This window comes from Sphaerodactylus townsendi, linkage group LG08, assembly GCF_021028975.2.
Source record: "Sphaerodactylus townsendi isolate TG3544 linkage group LG08, MPM_Stown_v2.3, whole genome shotgun sequence".
Classification (NCBI taxonomy): domain Eukaryota; kingdom Metazoa; phylum Chordata; class Lepidosauria; order Squamata; family Sphaerodactylidae; genus Sphaerodactylus; species Sphaerodactylus townsendi.
In genome coordinates, this window is record NC_059432.1 from 111,801,857 (window position 1) to 111,819,565 (window position 17,709).

The 17,709-nt window shown below is 57.6% G+C and overlaps 1 protein-coding gene across 4 annotated transcripts in view; it reads left to right on the forward strand.

Moving 5' to 3' along the window:
• Positions 1-2,315: 2,315 nt before the first annotated feature.
• Positions 2,316-17,709, forward strand: part of ATP13A3 (ATPase 13A3) — a 48,211-nt gene continuing 32,817 nt past the window's right edge. Inside the window, exons 1-7 of one of the 4 annotated variants that reach the window (XM_048505482.1) lie at positions 7,020-10,218; positions 10,322-10,379; positions 14,860-14,957; positions 16,212-16,385; positions 16,597-16,776; positions 17,236-17,306; positions 17,404-17,484. In XM_048505482.1, the coding sequence (XP_048361439.1) occupies positions 14,910-14,957; positions 16,212-16,385; positions 16,597-16,776; positions 17,236-17,306; positions 17,404-17,484 (554 nt within the window). In that variant the 5' untranslated portion in view covers positions 7,020-10,218; positions 10,322-10,379; positions 14,860-14,909. Of the gene's footprint in view, positions 2,455-7,019; positions 10,219-10,321; positions 10,380-13,648; positions 14,310-14,859; positions 14,958-16,211; positions 16,386-16,596; positions 16,777-17,235; positions 17,307-17,403; positions 17,485-17,709 lie in introns of those variants that run through there. The other 3 variants (XM_048505480.1, XM_048505481.1, XM_048505479.1) reach the window with 3 other exon arrangements.

Genomic DNA, 17,709 nt, shown 5'->3' on the forward strand with positions numbered 1-17,709 from the left:
CTGCTCAGCAGCCAGAGGGGAGGCTGGAAGGAGGCCACGGGGGGGCGGGGGGGAGAAAAGACCTGCTGGCTGCCAGGGTGGGACGGAACTCCCTGGGAAAGGAGGCCTCAGAGACACAGATGGGGCTCTCTTGTGAACTTAGGACAAACCATGAGCAGCTTCATGGTTGGTTGTCATCAATGTGGTCATACCAGAAGCAGAAAACTTTCTCCACATCTCCTGATCACGTGGCAGAGGCCACGAATCGCCATGGAAGCCCTGAAAAGGCCAAAGTGATGCTGGCTGGGAAGGACACTCGCCCCCTCCCCCTGGGGGTGTGTGTGCTGGAGAAGCAGGTTCAGGTAGCTGCAAGGAGGGCCTTCGACCAGTTCAGCCTAGCCTGGAGGGGGGGCCCTTACCTTGACCTGGCCAACCTGGCCACATGGACTCACGCCACAGCAACATCGAGACTGGTCACCAGACCTTTCCCGGCAAAGAGATCTCAGAGGAGAGGTGAGAATTAATCCACATCTTCCAGGAGCTTCTTCAGGGTGGAATGCTCCGCTGGGGTCCCAGTGCCTGCCCCGTTCTGTCCCCACCCCCTTTTCCAATTCTCTTTTAGCATTAAAGAATCATTTTCAAGTGCTGCCTTTGTCGAGACCATCACTCTTTGCTCTGTTAAACAGAGCTTGGATAAAAATATTGCCCTGGAGTGCTATTGGCAAGACTTGCCTTTTTCTACAGTTGTGCCCACTGATTTCCCTCCCTATTCTGTGAGAAATAAAATGGCAGGTGCGACTGCAGAAAAAGGCAAGTCTTGCTGATAGCCCTCCGGGGCAATATAATGCTCTTTTATCCAAGTTCTGTGTTTAAGAGAGCAGAGAGTGATGGTTTGGATGAAAGCGGTGCTTGAAAAAGATTCTTTAATGCTAAAAGAGAACCTGAACGTTTTCAAAATGCGGAAGTTCGCTGCTTTAGCTTCCACCAAAGATGACCTCACTTGGCTCTTTAGGTGCCAGATGGCATAGACCAGCGTAATGCACTGAGCACGAGTCTCCCCTCAAAATCAGATTGGCTCGGCTATTAACAGGAGCTGGACGGAGCAGGCACGTTGCTCCTATTCTGCAGACACCAGGCTCAGTTGAAGGCATTGGCCACCCCCTACGAAGTCTCCCACGGTTTGGGCCCCTCTTGCCCGTGGGGCTGCCTCTCTCCCTGTGCTTTGCCCAAGTGACTTCGTTCAAAGCCAACAGGGGCATCTGCAGGTGCCAACCTATAAAGTGGGCAAAACCAACAGCTGTCCTTGGACGTGCCTTCTTTGTTGGGGCCTCCACCATGAGGAATGGCCTGCCTGCCTGCCTGCGGAAGTCAGAGAAGCCCCCACCTTCTGCAAACTATTCAAGGGGGGGCTTCCTGCGCAGGGAACAGGGTTGCGCTGTAGGAAATGGGCCACAGAGTTGATTTGATACGTTAATAGGACGTTGATCTATAGTGCTGTGTGGACTGCAATTTTTGTGACGCTGTGTGAGAAGGATGGATGGCGAAGGTTGCGAACAAACCAATAAATAATCTTGGCTCTCAAGAGAGTTCTGGGGCAGCCGCTCAGCGGGGTCTTTCCGAAGTGGCCCCGGGAGAGGCAGGGACTGGTCGCCCGTCAGCCACTTTGGCGGAGCAGCCTTTGCTTGCCCAGCCCGCGCGGGCAACCTCAGGGAAGGAGCCACGACGGCGGTGCCTGCCTCTGTCAAGGGAGTCCAGCGGCCACGGTCCTGGTCCACCGAGCACTGGGGTGACGGGGAGGCCTCCTTCCTTCGAGGGGTCGCCTCCTGGGTGAGGAAGGGGGCTCCGCCAGGTCTCCCGGCTGAAGCAGCGGCTGACACGAGGGCGACGCCGGGCGTCCTCTGCGGAGGGAGGAGGAGGAGGAGGGCCTGGGGCTGCCCAAGGGCGTGGTCCCACCTGGCCCAACAGGTGAGGCAACGCTCTGCTCAGGGCCCCACCTGAGCCCTCGAGGGGCGTTCCCTGGGGAGGAGGGGCCCGAGCACCCCAAGGGGAAGGAGTCCCCGGCCGGGGGGGGGGGCGGCGGCCGGAGGTCAAGGGTGGAGTAGGGAGGCACAGAGAGTCGGCTCAGAGCGCGGGCTTCAGAAGCTCACGCTTTGGCTGGGAGACCCGGGGAGGGGGGCGGGTGGGGGGAGGGGTCAGGGGTCTCCTGCCCCCCACCCGCCCAGACGGCCCCGAGAGGGGGGGAGGGGGGGACGAGGGCAGCCTCTGGTACCTGCGCACCCGCCACCCCGCGCGCCCCCCGCGTCGCGCCGCACCTGACGTCACTTCCGTCTGCGACCGAGCCTGGGGCGGAAGGAAGGCGGCGGCGGCGGCACGGATCGTGGGGGGGCTCCCCGCCACCCCGGACGGGACCCCCAGAGCCAGGCAGCCGCCCGGGGGGGGGGACCCGGAGGAGGAGGAGGAGGAGGAGGAGGCCGGGTATGAGGAAGGCCGGCCGGGGGAGCACGTGTGGAGGGAGGGGGAGGGGGAGGGGGTGGCGGAGGAGCCCCGCCCGCAGGGGTGTGGGTGGCCGTGATCCCCCCCCCGATCCCCCCGCCCTGGCGGCGCCAAGTCCGGGGATTCCTCCCGCTGCCCCTGTCCCGGTGGCCTCCGCCTCCATGCCCGGCTCGGGGCTGCTGGGTCTCAGGGTGGTGCTGGGTGGCACCCCACAGCCCTGCGAGGTAGGCCGGGTCGCCTGAAGGAGGGCGCCTGGGCCACGCCCGAAGCTCACCCGCTGTGCTGGGATCTGAACCCGGGTCTCCAAGTGCGGCCCCCAGCCCTTTGGAGCCTGCGGGGAACCTGGTGGGTGGGCGGGACAGGGGCGCCCCGGACGTGGAGCCAGCCTCAAAGGCTCAGGGGGTGAGTTCAGGAGCATGGCGTCCGTTTGGAGTGCCCGGCCAGATATGCGGGTGCCAATAAGGCTAATAGAAGGGGGCTGCAGAGTGTGTGTGTGTGTGTGTGAAGTGGCATGGCAGGTGAACAGGCAAATCAGTCCTACCTCGACAGGCTGTTGTACTTAGAACCGCTGTATAATTCCTTTTTGCTCTTGATTAAGTGCCTGGACTGTCAGCTTCCGGACCCAAAATGACGATTTGCCGGGCAGACAGCAGGCGAGGTTACTAGTGGGAGGGGCTGCACTTCCCTGTGGAGCTCTTCCTTCGTCTGCGGTGGGCGCTTCTTCCCCCTCGCCCTCCTGGCTCTGGCTGCCATGTTGAAACGGCCACTTGACTGCAGCAGGCAGCCCCTTTGCTTTCGGGACTCCGCCTGCGGAAGAGACCGATTCCATGACTCCTGTGCTCACCTTGTCATTAAGAAAGAGGACAGCGCTTTAGTTCCCCAACCACTAATCCACACAACAGATTTTCCCCATATGAGTAATGGGGCCGCCCTTGGATCGTACCTGCATACAGGTCTGCCCTGCCAGAAGGAAAGGGCGTGGGCAGCGTGGGCCGGGCACCTCTGGGGTGTCAGCAGGGGAGGCAGGCACATTGCTTGGCATGCAGAGGTTCCCTTTGAGGCCACCTGCTCTTCTGCCCCCCCCCCCCCCCCGCCTCTGTATTCCAAGGGGCCCTTGTGGGTTGGTGGTATCCCTCCATTCACAGCATTTATGTGCCGCCTCTTCTGAGGGCTGGTCGAAGCGTCACTCCACTGAAGGACAAGGCAGAGCATGGAAACGGCATGAAGCCTGAACTGCCTAACCTAAAATGGGGGCGGTAAAATGGTCCCTGGGCCAGATGCAGGTCACAGAACAGCACAAAGTGATAAAACCATTGAGTTCAAAGGCAGACAGCCTAGTGCAGTGGTGGCGAACCTTTGGCACTCCAGATGTTATGGACTACAATTCCCATCAGCCCCTGCCCGCATGGCCCATTGACCACCATGCCGGAGGGCGAAGAGCAATAAGTATGATCCATAACATCTGGAGTGGGTGCTCCCTGCAGGCACCTGAGTGGCCTAGCCTCTAAGGTTATACCAGGAGAGCCATGCTGGGCCAGCCTCACAGGCAGGGCGTTTCCAAGGCAAGGGAGAGGTGCTTCTGCGCAGGGCGTGTTGTGGATGTGACGGGGATGCTGGGAGTTGTCCAGGGCCGGCTTGAGGGAAAGAGCATGTGCGCAGAGCGCTTCACAGGACCAGAGTTTAGTCAACCCAAACAACAGTGGGTGTAGACAGGATCTGGAGTGGCTCTGCCAGGCACTGGGAGCCCCCAGCAGAATGTGCCACGAAGACTTCGCTGGGAACTGGCAGAGATGCTTCTGCTCTCGGGGTTGGTGCGCCTGCAGCGAGTGCCAGGCCGTTGATTCCACAGCTGCAGGAGCATCTTGCCGGCCGGGGCTGCAGCCGTGAGTGATGTGAAGCCTGGGAGGAGGGGCAGCCCTCACAGTTCATTCTGGCACCTGCTTGGGCCGAGTGACCCGTCCTTTCCTACATCCAGCGCCAGTCTTCCTGGACGGCACGTGATTCTGTGGGCTGTCCCTTGAAAGGAAGCCTGATGGACTCCAGTGGCTGAAACCTGCGATCCGGTCGCTGGGACCGGCCAGTGGGGCAGTTGATGCAGGAACTCCTCGCTTGCAAGTCTGTCCTGCTGAACGGAATGCAGCCTTGCTTCTCGCCGTCTGCAAAAACATTGCGCTCTACCAGGAATGCCCCTTTTCCAAATGTAAATACCATTTGGGCTCAGTGCTTGCGAGATACAATAGTCTTCCTGAAACTGAAATTCTGGAACAAAAGCCTGCATTATACCAGAAAGCTCAAGATGGGAAATGATAAAGTGGGCATTGAGCAGAGAGCTTTGTTAAAAATTAGCGGGGAGATTTGTAAAATTTCCAGGTATTCATTAAGCCATGATGTCACACGTATTGTAACGGAGCCGTTGGTGGAGGAAAGCATGACACATTCTCCAACTCGGCCTTCGCGCAGCCGGAGGAGTTCCTGCCAGGGGCGTGTCTGCTGATGGAGAGGTTGTCAGCGGGTTCAGTGGCAGTCACGCTCCACGGGGTTGCAAAGTCTCCTGCCGGCTCCCAGCCGCTGGTCGTGCACGTCCGATGCCGGAGTGAGGCTTTGTGGAGCCTGGTTTTGCAGCGTAGACTTTGGAATCTTCTGCTTGAAGAGTTAAGAAGAGCCAGGTGCCTGGTTGACACACAGTCAGGCAGTGGCAAGGATTTGAGGGCGGAATTGTTGGTAGGACACACAGCAAAACATTCTGATGGGGAATGATAGGTTTCTATTTCAGATTGCAGAGAGCACGGCTGTAAATTCATTGCTAGGCCGCACAGTGACATTTGTAGATGCTGTGGCAACATGGCGCCTGGGATTTGTTGAGCCCTGGGATATATGCTGCTCTCCTGGGGCACTGAGTGTGACGGGCATGTTGAAGAAAAGAAGAAATCCTGAACAGCACTTGGAAATGAGGCAGCAGTGGCATGAATTGGGTTTCCTTCCGTCTGGAGGCCGGGGGCTCACTGTTGTCCTGGGAAAGGCCTGTTCCAACTGGTGCTGAAGCTGGCAGAATTCCAGTCAGTGTCTCATCTCCTGAGCGGGATTTGGCTCAAAATGCTCCTTCAGTTCTCCTGGGCCTGGCCTGGGATCATGGAAGCATGGAGTTGGGAGGGACTGCCAGGGCCATCCAGTCCAACCCCCTGCCATCCAGGAAGACACGTTCAAAGCACCCTTGGCAGGTGGCCATCCAGCCTCTATTTAAAAGCCTCCAAAGAAGCCTCCACCGAACTCCGAGGCAGCGGATTCCACGGTCGAACAGCCCTTATCCTCAGGAAGTTCTTCCTGATGTTTAGGTGGAATCTCTTTTTCTGTACCTTGAATCCATTACTGTGTGTCCTAGTCTCTGGAGCAGCAGAAAACAAGCTTGCTCTCTCACCAACATGACATCCCTTCAAATATTTAAACATGGCTATGGTATCACCTCTTAACTTTCTCTTCACAAAACTCAGCATCCCCAGCTGCTCCCTAAGTCTCCCTTTGTAGGGCATGGATTTCAGATCCTTTGACCATTTTGGTTGCCCTCCTCTGGACCCGTTCCAGCTTGTCGTATCCTTGAATTGTGGTGCCCAGAACTGGACACAGTATTCCAGGGGAGGTCTGACCAATTCAGAATAAAGTGGTTCTGTTACAACCCTCCATCTGGACACTGGATTCGTACTGATGCAGTCCAGAATTGCATTGGAGGGCGTTAACACAGAGCGTTGGCAGAAGAAGTCGTTGAGGACAGCAGGGAGTGTCTGAGCGCTGCGTGATGCTTGCCCTGCAGTCTGTGATGCTTGCCAGCGGCTGTGAAGTGCGGCTGGGCAAAGGCTGGTCATCAGCGGGGGAAGGAGAGGGCAGGAGCCGAATTTGTAAACGTCAGAAAACCTGTTCTAGGGCTTGGAGTCAATCCTGTGCCTGAAATTTATTGGGGCCTTTTTGGTTGTGGCAGCAGTGGCGTAGGAGGTTAAGAGCTTGTGTATCTAGTCTGGAGGAACCGGGTTTGATTCCCCACTCTGCCGCTTGAGCTGTGGAGGCTTATCTGAGGAATTTAGATTAGCCTGTGCACTCCCACACATGCCAGCTGGGTGACCTGGGGCGAGTCACAGCTTCTCGGAGCTCTCTCAGCCCCACCTACCTCACAGGGTGTTTGTTGTGAGGGGGGAAGGGCAAGGAGATTGTCAGCCCCTTTGAGTCTCCTGCAGGAGAGAAAGGGGGGATATAAATCCAAACTCTTCTTCTTCTTCCTGATACTGGATCTTATGTTCTTATGGATCTTATGTTCCTGATACTGGTTCTTATGTTCTTAAGTTCTTATCTCCTCTGTGTTTTGACTGTATGTGAGGGTCATTTTTTAGAACAGTTGTGTTTATTTAAAATCTTTTAAGGCTCAGACAGCCCCCACCTGCACTCTCTTCAGGTAAAGATAGACCCTCCCCCTCCAAACTGATGTGACCCCCTCCAAATTGATGTGACCCCCCAAGCCCCCCACCCACCCAGGAGAGTCCCCAGACGACATATCTCTGGGGGCTCTCCTGGGTGTTGGTGTCTTGATGGAAGTTGATGGTCATCATGAGACCGCTTAAAAGTTCTCCGTGGAGGAAGGAACACTGGCTGGTCAGTTGGCTCAAGCCTTTTTGTACACAGTCCAGGTGGGACTCGGGACTGTCTGGGGCACAGCAAGAGGAGGAGATAAACGACGTGTACGTAGGAGACTCTTGCATGGGTGAGTTGTCAACCTACTGTAGCACAGAAGGGAGAAATTTGACACATGCACCCACGGACTGTATCAGGGCGATGTGCGTAGCTGTGCTGGAAAATTCTGCTCTTCTGTTGTCCAGAATGTGTGAGACTGGGATTCATCCTGTGACTTTACTTATAGTTTCTGGCCTGACTCACTTCCTTGAGTGATCTGATTTTTTAAAGGGCTGTTGCCATCCACCGTAACAGATGCAAATGTCTTCTATGCAGTCTTTTAGATGCTGAATAGCTTGATATGTTGCGTGTGTGATTTGACATGTGTTCTGCACCTGGGCTCACCGCTGGAGTATTGTTCTTTGCCTGCACTTTTAATTCTAGGAGACGTGGGTTGGGATCTGCAGCCGGCCGTGGAAGCTCCCTGGGTGACCGGGGGCAAAGCTCTGCCGTCCTCCCCCAGCCAAACCATTTGTAAGAGGAGGTGGTTGTGAGAATGAAAAAGGAGGAGGTTCTAAGGTCCCTTGATTCTCCTTTGAGAAGAAAAGCGGAAATGTAAATATAGAACTGTGTGAAATGGTTGCTTTTTGCTAATGTAGTTTGGATTACATTAGATTGCTGTCAAGGAGCTAGATGTCGCCCACCAATGGCTGGGTCTGGGGGCGGGGGGGGCGGGGCTGGGGGTGCCTGCTCAGGTGGCCCTGCCTATGAAACAGGCCACTCGGAAAAGGGCACCTGACGCATGTCTGGTTGGGCATTATGGGGTGCAGTGCCGTTCAGTGATGTGCCTCATGGAATTGTGTTAGCCGTGTGTGTGAGGACTTTTCATTCGTCTTGGCTGCCCCCTTTACCTTTTTGAATGCATTTGGCTGAAAGGGGAAGTCATCCAGACAGGGCGAGCAAAGACCGGGGGCCTCGAGGGGCATGCAGTCTCCGTGGAGCTCCAGCGGGGTTGCCCTGTGCTTGCTTGCCCCTGTCCCCCAGCCCTGCTTTTCCAGGCCATGGAAAGGACTCCCCCCCCCCCTTCCCATGTTTGTGGCCTGCTGCCATTGTAGGAGTCCTTCAGTTCGGAGCACAAAGGGGCCCATTGTGCCAGTGAGGAAGGGCTTGGTCACCCGTGCTTTTGGCCCTGCAGATAACATCGGGGCTTCTGCAGACCCAGAGGGGGCACGGGGTGGGGGCAGCGGGGGGGGGGGCGCTCATTTGTCCACTTTGAATTGAGGGAGCTGCAGCCACATCCTCCCCCCACCTCCCTCTTCAATCTTGCAAGAGTGTGTGTGTGTTTAAAAGCACTAGACAAGCCATGCCAAGAGCTTTTTTTGATAAGGCAAAAGTCTCCTTTTTTCCCAAAGGGCTGAGACCAAATAGTTCACTGGTGGGGCTTCCCTTGCAGATAGGCAGGCGGCCGGCCCCTGCTCCACCGGCACGGGTCCTGGGCACCGACTCCTCAGCTGAGGACCACTGGTAAGATGCTCTCTCGCTGCTGGATCTTCCCAGGGGGCTGGTGCTGAGGCAGAATTGCACCCCTGTGCGTCCTGCGCCTCATGCATGCGAGGCAGGGAGGGGAGCTCACAGGGATGAGTGTCCTGGAATCGGGTGAGCTGAGCAGAGTTTTCCATAGTTGGCCATGCAAACAAGAGACCTTTGAGCTGGCCGGGAAGATCTTAGAAGGAGTGCCAAGTCAGGGAATGCTTTGGGGAAATATTTCAAAAAATACTGTCCTGCATTTTTCTCCCGTGGCGGTCAAGCTTACAGCAGAGTTATTCGTGTCATTACGACTGGTCAGTCTTGCAGAGGCATAACGTGCAGGAAGGTTGTGCTGTTTGTGAACGGGACACGCGCTGTCCAGTGGAGAATGGAAGCCGCTTTAGAGGTGGATTAAAGCGCTATTTATAGCTCTCTCATCTGATTAACAAGAGCCCCACGGTCAGCTGCAGTGCCGTAGTCCAAGCTCTGCTCACAACCTGGGTTCGATCCTGACAGAAGTCAGTTTCAGGAGTGACTCAGCCTTCCACCCTTCCGAAGTTGGTCAAATGAGTAGCCAGCTTTCTGCGGGCAATTGGGGAAGGCCATGGCTGACCACTCTGTAAACATCGTCCACCTGGTAAATGTTGAGATGTGACGTCACCCCATAAGTCAGAGCAACCTGGTGCTCACATAGGGGACTCCCTTGACCTTTACCTACCCTCTTATTAAATAAAGCTTAGTAGATGAATCAGTTGATCAATTAAATCTGTATGCTTTTGCATGTGACCCAAACAGCATTTGGAAGAAAATGGCTTCCCCACCCCCACCCCTTTAGAGGGTACCAAGATGTTCCACGGAACAGGTTCTCTTGTATGTGGGTTTTCAGATTGTTGCAAACACTTAAGGGGTTTACAATGTATTGGCCAGCCCAGTTTAATCAAGCAGGATTATTGAACTGATTCAAGGCTTTTGATGAAGCACAGGAACCCTAATTATTTGTTGAATTCTGTTTCCAGAATGTTCAGTGTGTGCGTGCGTGCGTGCGTGCGTGCGTGCGTGTGTGTGAGAGAGAGAGAGAGAGAGAGAGAGAGAGAAAGAAAGAAAGAGGGAGGATTTCCCATAAGGGATTTTTGAAGTAGTACTTGGCAGAAGCAATGGTAAAAGCTGAGAGGCGATTGTGCATATTGCGGAAGTGAAGCGTGTGGCTAATGCGATGCAAGCGTTGCTGTTGGGGCAGCCACAGGAGTTGTATTCAGTCAGGCATGTCAGGGATGAGCAGCAGCAAAGGCCGGCCTCTGTGGCTCCGCACGGCTCAGTCTGCTCAGCCTGGAACAGCAGGAAAGGAACAGGCCCCCCTGAGAACTGGGGCCAGCTGGCGGAGCTTTCATTTTGGGCGATCCACCCGGCACGCTTCAGAAGACGGCAAAGCCCCGTGCCGGGTGACGTTGGGCTCCTCACACTCTCTTGGACTCACCTACGTGACAGGGTTGTTGTGAGGATAAATGTGAACGAGTGGAGAATCACGTGACCCACCTTGAAGAATTTAAATGAAGTAAATGAATAAAAGTAAGGTCATTAACAATTTTTTTTGGTTAGCTGGCAACCCCAGTTTCCCATGGATGTAGGTTAATGACAGTTTTATTGTGTTTATTTTCTTTCCTTTGTTTAGACGCTGCCTTTCTCCCTGGTGGGTTCTGTTCTCCTTTTTATCACAACAGCCCTGTGAGGTAGGTTGAGTTGTGTTACGTGCGACTGGCCCCCAGGTCACCCAGTGAGCTTCCATGGTTGAGCAAGGATTCGAACGTGGCTCTCCCGGATCCTGATCTGGCACGCTACTCAGCATTTTAGAAGGGGAAGAGAGGTGGGGTTGGGTTGTGGCTGTTTCCAGTTTCCCTTCTAAGTTTCCCATTGGGGATTTTTTTTTTTGAAGGCTGGGGAGGTGGAATTGCTGGAGTAGCAAAAGCTGCTCGGCACAGTTTGGGGGGGGGATTTCCCATCTCTTCTCTGTCAGGTGATGTTTTTCTGCCTTTTGGTGGTCGATGATTAACTTGCTCCCTGGGCGTGGGACGGGTAGAGTGAACCTGCCGTCTCTCTTGTTCTGTGTGGCCAGAGAGCACTCTTTCCAAGGGACCTGCTGCTGAAACACTTGCCGAGATCAGCCACCCTGGTCCCTCGAGCAGCCCCCCCACCAGGCTTCCTTCTCCTGCCACTGGGGCTGCGTGGGATGGGTTTGAGTTCCTGGTTGTGGCCAATGCAACAGATTTAGAAATCTGCCGGGCCCATGAAGTCTCCGGTGCCCCACTTGGCCCTGCCCACTTCCTGAGGACGCCTGATGGGCTCCCGGAAAGGGGTGCCCACGGGGCCCACTCTGGAGATTTGGAGAGTGGAGAGCCACGTGGTCCGTGACGTGGTTGACAGTCCCGCAAAGGGCGGAGAAGTCTGCCCGTGGGCCCATGAGCAAGGTGGGCGTTTCCCTGACTGCTCGCAGGCGGTTCTTCGTAGGCTCCGGCCAAAGTCTGCTTAGTGGGACCAGAGACGGGAATTTCGTGAAGTGAGCGAGCAGCGCAGCCTGGTTCTGGCTTCCTCGTCTGCTGCTACCGGTGGCCCTGGAAAGAGCCGTGGGGCAGCCTTGGCATGGGGCAGCAGGAGGGATAATCTCTTTCTTCCTCTCCATCATAGTAGAACTTCTGGGCACATAACAGAGTTGTCGGTCAGGAGGTCCAGGAACTCACGGCCACAGCGCGTACCCACGGCGGCCAGCTGGTTTGCTTTAACAGGGACGATGAAGGCCCACCTGTGCTCAGAATCGGCAAAGGTGGCTGACTGGGGGTCTCCTGGTGCAGAGACCCGGCCCTTCGAGTTCGGATGTGGGGGTTCTTTTGTCTGGGCAACGGCCAGCCAGGCTGCTTTGAGGAATGGGATTCTGGGCTACTTGTTCCGTTCTTTGTGGAAGGGGAGGGAAGCAGGGGAAGGGGCCCCCGTTGTCGGCTTGGGGGGTGGGGGTGGTTCTTCTTCTGCTTCTCGACTGTGGGCTTTCTCTGAAGGTGCCTGGAGCCTCAGATTTGCCCAGGACGAGGGCCTCGTTGGGCTGCACGGGGGGTGGGGGTGCTGCATGGGAGGTTTGCCAGGCCCGTGGGCCATCGTCTCCCCTTTCATCCTCTTGCAAGGCTGTCGTCACTTAGGGCCGTGATGAGCAGAATTTGGGGGAGGGGCGCTGTAATCCTTAGCGTGGTGCCAAAGGGCCATGTGATTCTCCGATTCACGAGTGAGGTCCGGCTGAGGATCAGGGCGCTGCTCCTGTGTGTAGCGTAGAGTCCTGGCCTTTTGTGCTCTCCCCCCCCCCGCCCCCCTTCATTTGACGTTGACAGCTGGCCCCTGACTTCCTCCAGGGCTTCCAGCCTAAATGGAGTGCAAAGGGGGGGAGTCTCTCTGCTCCTCTCTCTGGAGCTGCTGAGGAAGACCAAAGTGAGACCTGAAATCGGGGCAGGGGAGGGGGTTTGAGGTTGTCAGGAAGTCACTTGGGGCAGTTTAATTGGGCCAGGCGGAAGGTGAGGCCTTCCGGCCCCTTCGTGCCAACTACCTGGGCTCTGCACCTGTTCTGCAAGGTGAGGGGAAAGGATTCTTCCTGGGGGGGGAGGGAACTTGTGTGGTCTGGCGGGGATTCCCGGGGGGGGCACCACTTCTGCCCACCTGGAGCAAGAGGCCACGTGTGAGGCTTGCCCCGTGGCTGCCTAGTGACGGACTCCTCCTTCTCTGGTGCCAAAGGGCCACATGGCCTTGGGGGCGGCTGGCACCCTGGCGGAGTCAGCCGAGGCCCCCTGCCGCAACAAGCGTGGCTCTCATGATCAGCGGGAGCCGATTGCCCCTTTTCCATGCCCTGGAGAGTTTCTGTGCCTGCGGTCAGTCGTGAGGGGCTGTGCTGGAACTGAAAAGCAGCCCCTGCTCATAACCGTCCCGTCCCCTTCGGAGAGGCGGAAAGCCTGGCGTGTTTTGCGAAGGGACGGGGTGGGGGGGCTTCCATTTATCCACCAAGGAAGACACCTCCGTGCCCCTTGAACAGAGGAGGCCTGGGGTTGGGGGTGGGGGGTCGAACGACGGCTGCTCCCTTGGTCTCCCCTGGCTGCACTAAGAAGCTCCTCCTATGTCAGTGGTGGCGAACCTATGGCACGGGTGCCAGAGGTGGCACTCAGAGCTCTTTCTGTGGGCACGCATGCACAGAATTCGTCATGTGGGGGAGCAGAAAATCACCCCACACACACACACACACATCTAGGCTGGTCTGGGCACGATCCTTTACCTGGGAGTAAGCTCAGTTGCTGGCAATGGGGCTTGCTTCTGAGTAAACCCTCCTAGTGATTCACCCATTCGAAGTGTTGCACAGTTGCTTCACCAAGCTTACTCCTGAGTAACGCGCACCTTGGAGCCAACTGTTTTTTCTGTACTAAAACCTCAGCATTCAGGTTAAATGGCCGTGTTGGCACTTTGCGACAAATAAGTGGGTTTGGGGTTGCAATTTGGGCTGCAGTCGGTCTCGAAAAGGTTCACCATCACTGCCCTCTGCCCTCTCATCTGGCTGAAGCAGCTCGTGCCCCTGGCAGGTGGGCTATGATCCTCCCCACACCCCTGCGACTCCTGTGCTTTCCAGGCAGGCAGGCAGGCTCACCCCACACCCGGGCCTCCTCAGCAGCCGCTTCTGGGGCTTAGTGGAAGTGGCCGTTATTTAACAGTGGGTGGAAATCTGCGTGCCAAGAACTCGGGAGGGCCGGTCCGGAGCCTGCCTGGTTGCCGCTGAAGCTTCAGTCCTGGCAGCCGTCAGCTGAGGACCGGGGCGGGCGAACGAGGAAGGCGGCCAGGATTGTTGAGTCAGCTGACGTCGGCACCCAGGCACGTGGAAGGGATGCCCAGGCCGTTCCTGCCGGCCGTGCCTGCGGGTTCCAGCTCATTCAGATCCCTTGGCTGGTTACAGGGTGTGGATGAACTAGGTACATTTCTATTTTACATGGAACACCCCTCCCCCCCCATTTTTGCTGGTGCTCAGCGTCAGGAGCGACCGATCCATGTTTTACTGTGTCCTTTAGATGCCAAACAGTTCCTTTGGCTCCTGCTGTTGAGGGCAGCCGGTGTTCCTGGTGAAGGCAGAGCGTGATGGTTTTGCCGAAGGCGTGGCGGGGTTGGGCGCTTTCTGTGGCGTGGCTGGAGAGGGGAAGGGCCTGCCCGTCATCGTGGGTCCTCCTCGCTGGTTTTGATGTTATGTGTGTTTTTACATATTTTTACTGAATTATTTTATATATATTTTAAATGTTTGGCTGCTCCGTGGAAATATTTTAAAAGTACTAAATAGCTTGACCCGACTGTCAGAGAAAAGCTAGGGGCCACCACGAAGAAGGGAGCATTTTAGGCTGCTGGTGGAAGGCAAGGGAGGGGAAGAGGCTGAGGCAGAATGGAGTGGGTTGAGGAGGCCCAGTCCTTGTCTTGGTGGGGAGACCAGAGCCCATGGGGGCGGGGGGGGGGGGCAAGGCCATCCACACACCTTGCAGGAAATACTCTCCCCTTGGCTTTGGTTGGATGTTGGAATACAATGGAATGGTGCCCAGAAGAGCCCAACTGAACTCCATCCACAGGTAGACCCCAAGGCTCCAGGCATCTAAGGAATGCAGGTGATACAGCAGTAGATGTTTAAAGGCCACCCCTGCTCCTTCTGAGAATGGATCCTATTTTGGAGCCTGGTTTAGGGCGTGGGGCTCCCCCTCCCCCCCTTCCGGTGCCCTGGCTCCTTGCTGTCCTTCCTCAGAGGAGCTCCAGGCCTTCCTTCCTCCACCTGCCCTACGTGCCCAGGGCCTCTGCTCAGGGGGAGGGAGTGGCTTTGAGATCACTTTGTGAGCATTATGGTCTGGTGGGGATTGAACTCTTCCTCCCAGCCCTCGTCCACGACCCACGAAGGCTCCTGCTTTCCAGGCCTTCAGCTTCAGATGGGAGGCCCTTTGGGGCAGAGGCCCATTTTCTGATGGGGGCTTACCTAGACGGGGTCTTGCTGCGGGAGTTCAGCCTGCCTCCTTCGCAGGCAAGAGGGCAGAGGCAGGGGGCACAAGAGGCCTCCCCGGTCCCCCACTGCTGGGGCAGGCGCTGGGCTGTCTGGTGGCCCCCTCTGTGCCCGGAGGCGCCTTTGGCAAGGGCCACTCACGGTGCCCGTTTCCTCCCCCTCTGCAGGCTGTCTGGTGCCGGAAGCTGAGCAGAAGTGCTGCTGCGTTGCAGGGAACATGGAGCACGAGGAGAAGCTCATCAACAAAGACCAGGAAGAGGAGATGGTAATGGGGGTTCCTGCACGGAGCAGAAGGGCCCGCCTCCCCCGCCACCCCCAGGGCCAGTCCCCGGGCAGAAGGGCCCCTGGGCATGCGGCACCAAGGGCTCCTGCTCTGGAGCGAGGGGTGGGTGGCGGGCTCTGGCTCGCCCCTGCCCGGCCACCTGCCGATTCTTGCTGCGTTGTGCTTCTGGGAGGGAGCAGCTCTGGCCCCGAACTCTTCCTGGCAGCCTCCTTGCTGGGCAGCTGTTGTGTGCCCAGGTGGCATCTCTGCCCAGCGTGGCCAGGTGGCACCTGCAGCTCTGGGCCTTGCCCTCTTGTCTCTGGCCCTCACGGTGGCTCAGGTTTCTCAGGGAGGCCCCCCTTTCCCCCCCCCGGTCCTCCCTCCCCCCTGCCCCCCCCCCCCCCCCCCCCGTGGCTCCAGCTTCCTTTTGTGACCCCTTCTTAGCTGGGGCTCCTGGTGACTTTCTTGTGCTCTCAGTCTTTTTCCTCTTTTGAGGTGTTCCTTCTCCTGAAGGGAGGGGGAGCCTGGTGGGATGGAGGGGGGGCACTGGGTGGGGGAGGGGCTCTCCTCCCACCCTCTTGGTTGCCGTGGCACAGGCGGCTGAGAAGGTCTGGCATGGCAAGGGTTGGGTCCCTTGGTCTTCATGCTTGCAGGGAGGGCGCGGGGAGCTCTGCCGTGGCCTCTGTCACCTTTTGCCTTGGGGAACCTGCTTGGAACTGGCCACCTGAATGAGACAAAAGGGGGCCACCTGAATGAGTCCCCACAAGGGCCGTAGCAAGTATCTGCCCCAGAGAGTGCTCTGGTCTGCCCGTGATCCCTGGAAGGGGACAGAACGCCCTTTTCCTGCCCAGACTGTCCTGCTCTTTCCAAGTGGCGGAGGGGGGGGGGGCTCTTGTCTCTTCTGCTGCCCTCCTTGCTCTCCCTGCTCAGCGGCAGAAGAGGTCAGCTACAGCTCTGGGCTTAATTAAGGACTGGAGCGGGGCGGGTGCGCTGTGCCTGCGTGGTCTCCCTGGAGGATTCTGCCTGGAAGAGCCCGGAGTCTGCTGGGTGTGTCAGACTAAAGCAGCCCTGGGTTTCAGGGAAGCCAACTTCCGCCATGGCCCTGTGATTGCTGCCAGGGGGGGCGGGAGGGGGGGGGCAGAGCGGTCACCTGGACCCTTGGAAGAGCCGAAAGGGCTTCCTCTCCTTCCAGAACTCTTCAGCCAAAGCTGCGGGGAGGCCGGTATCTCTGACGGGTCCCCTGGTTGTTTCCTGCAGGAGATCTACGGTTACAACTTCTGCCGGTGGAAGCTGGCCTTGGTCCTCGGGGGGGTGCTGTGCACTGGCGGCTTCCTCCTCCTCCTCCTCTACTGGATGCCCGAGTGGCGGGTAAAAGCGACGTGCCGCAGGGCTCCGCTCCGAGGCTGCCAGGTGGTGCTGCTGAGGACCACGGTAAGCGGTGGCTGCAGAAGCCACTGAGCCACGGGGCGGCAGCCTCTCTCTCTGGGGAGCCGGGGGCCAGGAGTGTCTCTCACGGCCTGGGACCTCCTTTCTCAGTCGCCTCTTCCTGGGGCGGGGCGGGGCGGTGGTGATGTCACCTGTTCCAAAGGAGGGAGTCGTGGGTGTGTCGTGAGCGGTGTCCTCCTCCTCTTTCTCCTGCTAGGATGAGTTCCACAGCTGGTTTTGTGCGAGGGTCCGCGTGGTGCTTTCGCTGGGATCCAGCCCGCTGCAGACTCCGGCCTTCGTGGCAGAGAAGATGACCAACGGCATCAGGGATCATTCATGTCCTGGCGCCTCTGAAGAGAGTGACCGGCACAGGTGCTCCCCAGGTCACCTGCAGGAGGTAGCTTCTCTTTGTGGAACGGTTGTCTTGACATCTGTCACAGAAATGGAAGGGGAGGCTGCGGGGGGGGGGGGGGGGGACTTTTGATGACTGCTTTCGGGGGGTGGGGGTCCTTTGGAAAAGAAAGGAACATCTAGCTGGCTCTCCACCATGCTCGCGGCCAGGGTGAGGGGTTGGTCCCAGGATGGAGTTGCCTGAGCGGAGCACTGCTGAGGCCGGCCACACCAGTGCAGCCTTAGGCCTGTAGCAACAGACCAGTGGGAGAGACAGTGGTTAACCCCCCCATCCCCGGGCACCTCTTGGCTGTGCTCACCTTCTCTGGGTGGAATGGCGGGGGGGGGGGGGGGCTGCCTCCGTCTTGTGCTCTGAGCGTCCAGCTCTCCGGTGGTTCAGTTCTTTCCCAAGACCTCTCTGGGGGCCTCGGGGGCTGCCTGCGAGCTGCCTTTCTGTGCCTTCCAGATCCGGCACTTCACCCACCACAGCGTGAAGTACTTCTGGGACGAGGGCGGGCAGAACTTCGGCTCCATAAAGTAAGAGGTGCTGCGGTTTTCTGTCCTTTCTTTGGGTGCCCCCGAAGTCTGTGTCCTGGGAGCCCCCTTTTCACCTGACCCCCTTCACTTGCTTTAGGGGCCTGGACGAATCTGTCTCCTGCTCCTCCATCCATCATGAGCACAGCACCGGACTGGGAAAGGGGATCCGTGAGTACAGGTACTCGCAACACACCTGATTCCTGTCCTGGTGGCACCAGTGTTCATGGCTAGTTGTTAACATGTGGGGTGGGGGCAACTAGTCACATTCAGGGCTCTCTGTGTGTGTGTGGGTGTGGGTGTGGGTGTGGGTGTGGGTGTGGGTGTGGGTGGGTGAGGGGTTGGTGGCTTGGAGGGGAGACCTAGACACTGAGAGGCAAATCCTGGCAGGTGCCTGGTCTTCCCA